The 12,195-nt window shown below is 44.7% G+C and overlaps 1 protein-coding gene across 1 annotated transcript; it reads right to left on the reverse strand.

Moving 5' to 3' along the window:
* LOC114072745 (thioredoxin) lies at nt 1–8,670 on the reverse strand. The gene is made up of 5 exons (XM_027910629.1): nt 8,529–8,670; nt 3,257–3,361; nt 2,514–2,573; nt 1,671–1,736; nt 1–236 (listed from the first exon to the last, which is right to left on the reverse strand). Exons 1-5 carry the CDS (start codon nt 8,550–8,552, stop codon nt 174–176), a joined length of 318 nt encoding a protein of 105 aa, XP_027766430.1. The 5' UTR covers nt 8,553–8,670; the 3' UTR covers nt 1–173.
* Between the last annotated feature and the right edge of the window lie 3,525 nt (nt 8,671–12,195).

A 12,195-nucleotide genomic window follows, 5' to 3' on the forward strand; every position in this document is an offset into this window, starting at 1 on the left:
TCCAAAAGTGAAGAATTTACACTTTATTGTATTCATTTATATAGATCAAGAGGATAGTTTCCACCACTTAATGTAGCTAGCTTGTTTTGGGGTTTTTGTTTTTTTAAAGTAGAAAAGTTACAGGCTATAATTTAGCCGAAGCAGTCATGCTTCACTGTCTCCATAGCTGGAGATCAGACAAGACTTTTAATGGTCTCTTCCAGCTTCTCTTTATTGGCCCCAGAGAACTCCTGCACCTGCAATGAGAGAGTGATTTTTAGAACTGTTGCATTCAGTGCTTCATAACTTTAGTTGCATAGCATCCAGTCATATACACATCTATTTAACTCCGCTATGACTAAAATTTTTTCCAGCCTTGAAACAGGGAGTATTTTGCAGATGTTCATCTATTTATTCCCCACTCAACTCATGCAAAAGTTGAGACAAAAGCCTGTCAACAATCACTTCCAGACTACCATTGATCTTGAATCAATGTTGTATAAGACTCAAATAGAGTCTTGAAGAATCTATTTGAAGACTCTGAAGGTCACCACTTATCAAAGGTAGCTCAAAGTTACTTTGTGCTGCTCAGGACCCTACCCATCCAATTCTGGAAGTACTGTTCCAAATGACCTATCCCTAAGCCTGGCTTCTCCCGTGACAACTGTCCCTTTTGCAAAAACCATGGCAAAAAGAGAAAGGCAACATTCATGTCTCAAAAACAGCAGCTGCATTACCATACCAAGAGGGTCTCAAGGTACAGAGCAGAACTACACTAAGGCCTTGACACTGCTTGCTTGATAGAAAAAGCCACACACAGACTGTCACACTAATCTCAATTACATCAGGAAGTTGTGGAAGTTCACCCTAAGAGAACTGTCAAAAGGTCATAATTAGTCATGACTTGGCCTCATACTAAACTGAAAGTCACCCTACATCTGACACTCACTCTCCAAGGTGCAATTCCATTGTCTTCAGTCACAGAACTTACACCCAAGAACTGTTTTACCTTGGAAAAGCCTGCCTTCTGCTTACTTGGCAAACCAAAAGCCTAAGAAAACATATTTAGCTCCACAATTCTTGAGTTCAGGGAGAGAGCTATTCAAACTACTCTGCACTACGCTGTCAGAGCATGATCTGCATCCCATCTCATCCACCTCTTGGCACAGTAGCACAAGAGATCTCCTCAGTCCCCTGACAGGGACAGGACCTTCATTTCACAGACTCCATGTGAAATAATCTAAACAGTTGTTTGCTGTATATAATCTCAATCAGGTTAGAGACTTTTGTTTGGATGGGATTCCATAGGCACCTGTAGTTAAGTCTCTGCTTGAATAGGAGCTGCACTGGAGAACAACAAATGCTCTTGAAGTTAAAAGCAGGGTGCTAGGCAGACAGACCAGGAGTCTTAACCAAGACATGTCACCCAACTATCTCTAATGAAGCTCTGCCTGTAAGTTTGACCTGTAACACTAGTTCAGTTCACTGCCTGTGAACAATGCAGTGTGGATCACCAGTCCAATGTCAGCCCACGTTACATTTGACGTGGTGCTAAGGTGAACTTGCTTGCTCTCAGGAGTGTTTAAATGCTAGTGGTGCCCCAGAGATATTATGAAGGGACAGCGGACTATTCCCAATCTTCTTTCAAGTGCTAAGCTTGCCTGCTGCATTTCCAAAAGAGAAGAGCCTACCTTCTTTCCATTCTTGTAGAACTGGAACGTTGGCATGCACTTCACATCGCAGTGTGAAGCAACATCCTGGAAGAGACAAAAAACCCAATGTTCTCAAGGATGCTAAATTAAAAAATCCACTAGCTTACTTCTGTTTTGGTGATAGGGCAAAGCTATTACTTCTCAAGGTAAAACAAAAGCACTTTTATTAGTCACTCAGTAGCAAAACCAGTGCAGTGCTAACATCTCCTTGAAGTAAACCTGAAAGATCCCCGCTTCAACATCTAATTCATGCAATACCAAACCAAGCCTGTATCTATACACTAGAAAAAACCAGCCCTCTGCATCAAAACAGATGTGACTGTAAGGCTCAAAAACCCTATGGCAACTCTTGTGCTTTAACCTGATTTTTTTCAAGTCCCTATTTGATACTGCTGGAACTGCAATACAGCAGACATTTTATTGCACTTAATTCAAGATTTAATTTCATTTTTAATGAAAGAGGAAACAGTGCAAAGACCAGTGGAGAGACAAGACAGACCACCAGACAGTTCTGAACCAGTAGGTTTAGGGAAGATTGCATCAAAGCAGCTTAAGGCCTTAGACTAACACTCCCTCCCAAAGTAAAAGGCCAGTGTTCCCAAGTTATCTAACACATGCAATAGGACTTCAAGTGTGCTGATAACCCAGGCAGTTTGTTCTGGTGTTCTCAAAAAAAAAAAAAAAATCCTTTCCTGCTAAAGCCCTATGTCTCATTTTTAAGTTTAAGTAATCTCTTGTTTTGTTTCAGTGTGTGTGAGGACATCTTAAGAGTTCTCCTTTGTCACTTGAGTGGAACTCCCTCAGCACAACCCCAGACCTTACCTGGGCATCATCCACATCAATTTCTATGAACACCACATCGCCATACTTCTCACACAAGCTCTAAAATGAAATAAATAAAAAACTATGCAGTTACATTGTTCCAGGAAAGCTTTCTTTTAAAAGACACATTCATATACATGGTAAGGCTGGTGCTGCTTAACCCCCCCATTGAAATACGCCTTGTTACCTTAAAGCAGCTGTTTTACTGACCAGAGCAAAAACCTTTTTTGCTCCAGATTCTTTCTGGAGAAGCCTGGTGAGACTTCTTCAAACATACTCCCCACAAAGACTCAAATATCCCAAGACATAGGTGAAAAGCCTGCTCTTGCAGCGTTCAGCTGATCACCAAAAGATGATAGCCTATCTTATACTTTACCAGGAGATAATATTGCCACCTAAACACAGCTGGAGTAATTTCATAACTGTGTACAGAAGGATAAGCATCATTTCCTCTCTGTATCCCACTCTTGAGGCAATGTAAGTGGCAGGTCCCTATGGACCTGAAATTCATGTAAGCATTAGGACAGCAGAAGCTAAACTACATTTTAGCTCCCAGCTATATTATAGGTCAGTCTACTTAAACCAATAGTCTGAAAAGTAGATACTTCTGCAACTTCTCCCTTTTCCAGAAAATGCTGGCAATCACATGTGGCAAAAGAAACTCTTCCCCGTGTTATTGTCAAGCAACACAAAGATATTTATATGCGATTTAATGCAGAAATAAAAACAGAAAAACTACTTACATGGAAAAAGGGCTTGATCATTTTGCATGGTCCACACCATGTAGCAGAGAAATCAACTACAATAAGCTTCTCACCAGCAGATTTCAGTTCCGCCTCAAATTCGGTCTACAAACAAACAGATAAAAAAAAAATCACACATAATTTCCCTCTCCTTTCCTAAAGGATACAGTCTAATAGTCTAATCCCAGTGGTGGCTAGCTCTCAGCCCTAACACATTATGGTAGCTCTTTAAACACTTAACTGGGTTGTTTGTACTATCATATAAGTGCTTCACTATGAATTGCTTTCATCAGTGCTAGCATCAGTCAGTGTCCTGTAAGTCTTAAATGAGAAAATGACCACAATGCTCAGCCTAACTCACTGAATTGTGGAAACATAAGCTAGAAATTCTCTAGTTACAATGCTTAGCTCTGACAGCGCTGTCTTATCCTTACAGTTTTTAATAATCCATTTTCTCGTTTCCATCTTGGAACGAAGACTTTAATTTTCTTCTGGGACAGACTTTGCTCTGCAGAATTGGAAAAGGACACAGACAGAAACCTTTGTACACTCCTCCAGTTTGATGTTTTTTCCAATCAAGGGCTAACACCAAAGTGATGCTGAGTGGTTTACTATACAGCATGTTTTCCAAAAAAACCTCACAAGACAGTTATTTATTTTGCCAAGTGAACCCACATGTTACATCACTAGCCAAAGCAATGCTACACATGCAGTCTACAGAAGTAAACACCCAGAACTTAATTCAGAGTCTTCAGGATTGTGTGTTGCACTTAATCACACCAATCTTTTCTGGACAACATTCCTTGGAATTCAGCATCCTTACATGCTATTACTCATGTTTTCTGGTCAAAAAGTGGAAGTTTTAAAAGAATTGAAAGATGTTAAAAGCAATAAATACTTGCATGCTATCAAGAGGCAAACAAGTATCTCATGCAGAATCAGAAAGTGCTGATCATCTACTTCCTGACAGTGTCTTTTTCAAAGAAATTACAAGGCACTTCAAAGAATTTAAACTTTTGTTCTCAGGGCAGTCAAGCTTCAGGAGAGCTGTTGATATAAACTTCATTTAAAATCACGTATATAAAAGACAGCTGTTGTACTCCCCCAGCTGAACAGACAGAGGAGCTGGAGTTCTATCAGCAACAGCTAACCGAAAACAATGTGGTTACTCCCAGATACACACAGTAGTTTGTTTTGCAGTGCAGGAGCTAATACCAGCTTCTGCAATCAGTCACAATAAGTCAACACTTGATTCTAGTAGGCTATTCCTCCCATTAAAGAATACCATGCAGGTAAGGAGTTGAAAGTGCACACAGTCAAACTGGACATGAGTATATTTAACAAGCAAGCAGAAGTCCTGCAATGCATTCTTACACATAATCAATCCTATGTGAAAATCTTCACAACTTCCTATAACTTCCCCCAGAATTATTATGTCTCCTTGTTAACAGACTTTTCCCCTCCCCATGCAGCTCTCTTCAGAGTCACAGGCTCCATCCACGTTGGTTCTTCTATCCTTGCATCTTGGACAGTCACAGTCTACTCTGCTACATGATGAGTAGTAGCACTGCACCCCACCTACTCTTATTCTGAAAGAAATAGGAACAGTTAACTTTTCCTGCCTCCCTACATCACCCCACTCCTGTATTGACACAGTATGCATTCCTGAGCCCCAATTCCAGAAGCATCCCATTCCCACCAACAGTGTTTAATATCCCTGTATACAGCAATCCATGGTAGCTGTTCCCAGGAACTACTTACACAATAAGGTCCTCAATCAAACCTCACTATTTTGGCCTTGAAATCCTACTACTGATTTTCAGTACAGCTTCTCACCCCTTTGCACTGTAACATCACCAGCTCTTTACTGATTCCACTTCCTGCACTTGCCAGTGAGACCATCCTCTTTAAACCTTAAGTCTTCTGACCAGCTACATAATTACTGTATTCTGAAAAAGGAAGCCCAGCCCTGGGATGTGTTCTTCATATGACCACACACCTCAGGTTTGCTATTGCACTGAACATAGAGAAAGTGGGAGGGCATGATAACTACAGTTGGTCACACACTGTTCACCACCGGTGACCTGGTCTTGACTACAAATCAGATGTCACCCTGCAAGTCATCTCTAGTGTCAGCTAAAATTGCTGTGGGAGTTAAAAGAGATGCTGAGTCTGAAGGTGTCACCCTTCCAAGTTAAAAAATATTAAAACTAGTGAGAAGTTCTGAAAGTTTTGCCAGAAAATTTAATTTCCCTGGAGGAAAGAAGACAGTAGAAGGGCAAAAGAAGATGCTCGACCTGTTCAACTGACTTCCATAGTTGTCTTTTGTGTTAATTGTGAAGTTACAAGTTTTCATACAAAAAATCAAATAATCAGTTACCAAACAAGAACCTCCCACCACGAGACCATTTTGTGACACTATTAGAGGATCTTACAGCTTTGTCAACCAGCAATTTCTCCCCTTTACTGGGGGAAACCTCAGCTAGCCAGCTGGTCAGTTTTGCCTTTATTTTTTTTCCTTTAACATTTAACTACAACATCCCTGTGCACAGACAAGACCTCATTTGGTGTGTTTTGTCCTCCTGCAGAAAAGCACATGCTGCATTCAGCAAACATGTTGGTAGCAGGCATGTGTTGCCAAGGGCCAAGCAAGAGAAAAAGCTCTAATAATGAAAGCCTCTAGTGCATCAGAGATTCCCAGCACCAGGTAATGCCTCCAAATGGAGGCTGCTAGCCACAGATGGTGCTGAAAGGAGTCTCCTGCCCTCAGCAACAGGTAAAATAGGTCCATGCTGTCTGGCAGATTTGATTAAAACTTAGTTATAAACAGTCTTTTTAACTCATATCAAATCATCCTTGAACTTGGATTAACCTAGTCATCGGTTGATTGGTTACTATGTAATTCAGGGTTTCTCTTTTTGTAAATACAGAAGCTAGCACAAATAGACTGAAGGTTCAACTGCCTGAACTCCCTAGCAGATACCACTTCTAGAACTATCACCTGTAGCTGAAGCTGCAAGTTTTCAGTATTTCCTTTAATTTAAATAACAAGAGAGGCATCTAGTACAAAGAGGAAAGCTTTGGAAGCAAAAGCTTTTTAAGTTTACACACCCCATTAGCTTCTGCAGTAGAGGCATTATGTTAAACAGGCAAACCCCCTTACAAGTTAGAGTACTCACACATCTCAATGACACATACAAACCAACCGAATTACTGCTCCTGTGCCCTAGCAGGGACTGCAGAGAGACTACCCTGAAAGTAACTATTTTTCATAAACTAGTCAGTTTCTGAAGAGGTGTGAAGGGAAAGGGGCCACATCCAGCTAGCTATCAGGTCCACGTTGCTTTGCAGACCTCACTCATAGAAGCTCTTGCAGATAGTAGAAGAACGGGTTTTTCCCTTTGTATCAGAGAAGAATACAAACCTGCTTTACTGAAAGCCAGAATTAATCCAGAAATCCCAGCTGCACTGTACTTGAATACTCAGTGTGTTGCTGACGTTAAAACCTTGTTGTCAGCATGACTGTTGAGTCCACACTCTCCATGGATGAGCAACAAAACTGTGCTTTAAACTACAGCAGACTATTAATCAATGCTCATAGCTAGGAGGACAGTGGAAGCCTAGTTAATCTAGAGCAGGCTCTTCCTCCAAAGCCAGCTTTATTGACTCGCTATTTTTAAGCTGTTCCTGCCCATAACAAAAACTTCCAACCTTACTCAAAGTTTGCCCCTCCTGTACCTCCATAAAAAAATAAAGAGGAAGGGGGGAAAGGCGTGAGCCAGAACAACACTTTTATGTTAAGTTCACATACCATTCCATCTCCAGGACCTGAAGTATAAGGAGTTTCATTCATTTTAAAGAGCTTTCTTCATGCACAGGTTTTTGAGCTGGGGTCACAAGTGTTAGTTTGTATACTCATGTGTAAGATGTTAACGCCTGGGGGAGGTCTGACATGCTTTTCATTTATGAAGTGAACTGACCGTAGAAGAGCACAGCCTAGATGACTAACTTGGATGCCATATAGCATCACTCACAGACACCTCAAAATGAAATTAAACTGACACATCAACCAAATTTCAAGTTCAAAATGCAAGACTAGCCCAACAAGACCTTTCCTGAAATGAAGAGTTCGCTAAGTTCGCATGGAGAATATTTTCTTAGACTTGGGTTCATAAGTTACAGCTAACAAATACTCTATTGTTGTCCATCAGTCATATCAGCTGCTGTGCACAAGACCACATGCTATTTCATCACCAGCACGGTATTCTCCAAGTGTTGGCTTCGGCTTTATTACTATTCTGTATCTCAGAGCCACAGATGTATTTGTATTCACAGAACCATTCAAACACTGGTGTGCTGTATTAGCATACTGAAAACGTCAGACAGCACCATAGAAAGGGAAATACTTCTCATGGCAGCAGCTCCTGTTTTTTTGAGTACGGGAATGGGCTCTAGCAGGTCCTCTCAAGTCAAGAAAACTGGATTCACATTTTCAATGAACTCCTCCCCGGACTAGAACTTAGGCCAATCTGTACTAGAAGGTCGCCTGGTCCCCTACACACTAGCCGGGATTTCTGAATTAGGGTACTGTATCACCGAATCAATTACGTCGAAAAAGATCTCTGAGATCATCGAGTTCAACCTATGACCCAACACCACCTTGTCCACTAGACCATGGCACTAAGTGCCACGTCCACTTTCCTTAAACACCTCCAAGCGATGGTGACTCCACCACCTCCCTGGGCAGCCTACTGCAGTATCTAATCACCCCTCCTGTGAAGAAATTCCTCTTAATGTCCAACCTAAACCTCCCTTGGCACAGCTTAAGACTACGTCCTCTCCGTCAGTTTCTGTTTGCACGCCGTTACCCGCTTGAAAAACAGAATATTTTCGTTAAGATTTTAAAGGGCGATGAGCAGCAACCTGTCACAGTGTGGAATTACATTATCTCCCTTCTCTTTCCGATGTCCCGAAGCCTCGGGTCGCGCAGTTACCCGACCCCTCCCTGCGGTCTGACCGAGCCCCCCGCCGCGATTTCCCCGCTTTCCCGCCGCAGGCGCCAGGGAGGATCCGCCTGCCCGGGCGGAACACGCACTCTCCCTGCCATCTCCCGCAGGCCAAGGCCTCTCAGGAACCCAAGCCCCCGCTCGCCGAGCTGCCCCCTCGGCAGCGCCCCCGCCCCGCTCACCCTCCCGCCGCGGAAGGGATGCTCGCCCCGCCACGTTCCCCTCTCGCGGCGAAAGGACGCGGCCGCCTCGCCCACCGGACTCACCAGGCTGCCCACGCTCTTCACCATGGTGGCGGCCGGGGAAGGAGGGTCGGTGGCTGAAAGGCAAGAGGCCGAGAGTCTGCTCCCGCTCTCCGAGTGCTCCCGCACCGCCCCAGCTCCCCCTTATATGCCCCGGGCCGCCCCGCGCATGCGCCGCGCTCCGCCCCGCTCCCCGCCCCGTGGCGCCGCGGGACCGCCGGGATGGGGGAGCGGGACGGGCCCCGCGGCGGGGGGAGTCGGTGGGGGGCACAGGCTCAGCCCCGCCCGCCCTCCCGCCCGGCGCAGCCCCGGCAGGGAGCGGGGAGTGCATCTCTGCTGGCTGCCTGGGAGAGGCAGCAGCGGCAGCGACAGAAGGAAGGAGAGAGAGCCCGTGGGGGCTGGAAAAGTGCTGTGTAACGCTGAGCAGGAAGTGCGGGGCTCCCCCGCCCCGCCCGCCGGATCGCGCTGTCTGGCGTGGAGCGCCGCTCTCCTTACGGGAAGGGGTGGGGCGGGCGCTGCCCACGGTGCGGGCGCGCCGGGGCTGCTGCGGGGCGGGAAGGCTGGAGTTAGGCACGGGAACAATTAGTCTCTCTCCTTTTTTTCCGTTCTTGTTTTCCTTCCCACTTCCGAAGGTGCGGAGCGGCGCCGTTTCCCTGTGGGATGCGGGCTTTCTGCAGCTCAGACGGCCCAGCGACACGAGCGGCGCCTGCCCGGGTAAACACTGGAATTCAGCCGAGTCACTGAGCATCTCTAGGAGTTTCCCTCTTGGAGGGACTCTGCCAGGACCGTAAAGAGTCCTCACAGAAAAAAGCCCAGCCTTCCCTGCCGAGGGGACCTCTCGTGAAACGTTAAATTCCCATTTACCGAGTTTATTTCTCTCTGTTTTGGAGATATCCTTTGTTGTACCACATGCTGCTGCACCACTGCCCGTACAGACTGCACAAGTGCGAAACAGGGCTGCTGCAGTCCTTCTTTCCTTCCCTTGGGCTGGTAGGATTTCCTTTTGGAGTAGGTGATACTAGGTTTTGGGTTACTTGATGCCTGGTGTGTCACGAATTGGGTGTTTCTCCAGGTTTCAGCGGCCAGGTTATCAGCCTGTGGAAGGTTTGCTCTGGGATGCAGCTGAATAGAGGATGAAAAGAGTTAGTGTAGGTCTTGAATAAAAAACATGCTTCTTCAATAAAAAGAAGAAAGAACACAAAAGACAGTTTAGCTTGGATACAGGTACCAGTCCATCTCAACAGGATGTGCCTTGATATGTTACTTTGTTTATGGTGGACGCTGAAATAAGTTAGTTTGTATTTTGCAAGTTTACTAAGTGTGTGGTTTACTACAGCTGCAGAATCACTAGGCTCTTTTCTGGCCCTGTAGTTGCATCCCCTTTGCTTTTCTCACTGCTTGTTGGGTGCAACTTCAGTTGCATCACAGCAGGTCTTGTCCCACCTAGCCCTTTCCAGGCCTGGTTTTGCCTACCTGAAGCATTTTTGGTGCTGCTCTCCCTGCTTCTTTTCCTGCCCATTTGATGCTATGAGCATCCCCTTTTCTTTCTTTGGTGGCTAAGACATCTGTGGGTGAGAAGCAGCACCGTGAGGGCTTGGTGGCTTCTGCCAGCTTTTGGGGTTTTTTTTTGCAGCTGCTCCCTGGTGCTCTTGTGTCCATGTGCCCTGTGGCAGACAGAAGCAGCTGGTACATATGCCACGTGTGGTTTTGAGAAGGTTCAGCTGTGGTTGCTGGCTCAAGGGAAAGCAGGAAGACCTCATCAGCCAAGGCACCTTGCTTTGCCACCTGTTGCCCAGCAGGATAAAATGATACAGAAGCCCAGACTACCTTCAAAATCTAGCTCCAGAATGACCCAGCTCAGTCTAGTATCGTGTGGCTCTAGCAGAAGCTAGTGCAGGCAAAGGCAGGAAACAACTCACCCAGATAATAAATTCTTACTGCAACATTCTGCAGGTGAATGCAAGTGGGTAAACCTTTTCTGAACTATGAGGACATGTGCCCCCCTCTCCTCAGATCCTGTCTGTGGCTGTTTGCCTCCTACTGCGCTTTACAGTCAAGTACTTAGACATACAGCAGTTTGGAGTCCAAAATGTTGCTGTTGGATTGCTGTATGAATGTCTAAAATAACTGGACAGTAGTATGATTTATGGATTTATGCTTGATTCTTAGACTGCCGTAATTACTGTCATGACAGTGCATAATAAATATGACACAGAGGAATGTGGATTCTCTGGATGGGAAAAATAAAAATCTACCCACCCAGAAAACGCATCCTCATTTTTTTTATTTATTTCCTTCTTTTTTTTTTTTTTTTTTTTTTTTCTTTTTTTTTTTTTTTTTTCTTTTTCTTCTTATAAACTGTAGAGTGCCTCATTATTTAGCTCAGCAATGCTATAGCTGTCCCACACACACAGAAATTTAACCACAGGGGCCTCAGCTTCTTGTGTGCCCTCACTCCCACCCACTTTCCTCATGGCCATAACTGCAACATATTTCTCTTCCCCAGGACGCCAGAGAGTGGCTGTTAAAAGTATGCAAGTTGACTGTGGGGAAGTAGGAAATTACACATATGCTGTGTCATACCCAGGAGTCACTTGATAGGATGGTGGCCAGTAGATGGCTCTTGACCAATCCAGGGGGAACCAGGAAGTAACTGAAGACACGTCTTTGGCCTTCAGAAACATGGGTTTGCTTGCTTCTTAAAGCCAGAGAATGTGGCCCAAGGAGGGACAGAGTAGAAATACAATGAAAGCTTCAAAAATCAGTCCTTAGATTTTCTCTTGCAGAAGCTCTGGGACACAGAGGAATGCTTGTGCTCCCCCGCACACAGTAAGTTTATATTGCTACACTCCTTGGATGTGTGGAAGAGGAAGTTGTGGGTCTAAATTTAAGTGCCCTCAAGAGAATTAATCAGCACCACTTAGATGTAGGCCAGTAAAAAGGACTGCATTTTTGGAGAGCTCATGCCATGCCATGACCCTCACAAACATCCGTGTTCCATTTCCCCACAGGCATGCAATGGAGAGGGAGGAAACACAAAAATGAGAGGGAAAAAGAGCAAAGAAAATGGAGAAGGAAAAAAGAGCAGGGAATCAGATCCAGCAGGTTGTGCTACCTTCTCACAAGTTGACCTCTCCAACCCCCTGTGAGCATATCTAAGACAAGCTTCTGTCTCCCCAAACCGCTTTTAAATCTCGTGACCACTCAAACATGTCATTCAGTAAAAGGGACAGCTACAGGGATAATATTAATACAGCTGTGGTACAGATGTTCTCTCATGTCCAACATGAAGGAGTGGTACAGAGAACTGCAGAAACGAGGAAGCTGCTAGAGGCAACAACTTTAGGTGTAGCAGTATCAGATTTTATCATAGGAAAGCCAGGTTATTTACTAGTGTCTTACAATGGAAATTGGGAGTGCTGCAACAGAGCAGCAGCCTTTAATTGTACTTTCCCTTTCCTTCCAGCCTTCTCTTCTGGTGTATTTTGCTTTTGTAACCTCCTATTAAATTTGTAATAAATATTTAGTAATTGGATAGGTGTGCTTGGTGTTGTGCCAGCATAAGTCACAGAGCAAACATGCTTCTCTCTCCCAGGATGATGCACTACAGCTGTAATTATCCAGAGTATTTTGAACGCTTGGCGTAGAATGTGTGGTTAAAAGACGAGAGGAGAAATTGAGGGAAAAAAAA

This window comes from Empidonax traillii, unplaced genomic scaffold (assembly GCF_003031625.1).
Source record: "Empidonax traillii isolate 1590-97213 ecotype Southwest subspecies unplaced genomic scaffold, ASM303162v1 scaffold3:size4013460, whole genome shotgun sequence".
Taxonomy (NCBI): Eukaryota; Metazoa; Chordata; class Aves; order Passeriformes; family Tyrannidae; genus Empidonax; species Empidonax traillii.

Bases quoted from the DNA above. Each gene is read 5' to 3' on its own strand.
- LOC114072745 (XM_027910629.1), bottom strand. From the start codon at position 8,552: ATGGTGAAGAGCGTGGGCAGCCTG. The intron at 3,362-8,528 runs GTGAGTCCGGTG...GTTTGTTTGTAG, and splicing joins TGAAGAGCGTGGGCAGCCTG to ACCGAATTTGAGGCGGAACT. The intron at 237-1,670 runs GTAGGCTCTTCT...CTCTCATTGCAG, and splicing joins TCTACAAGAATGGAAAGAAG to GTGCAGGAGTTCTCTGGGGC.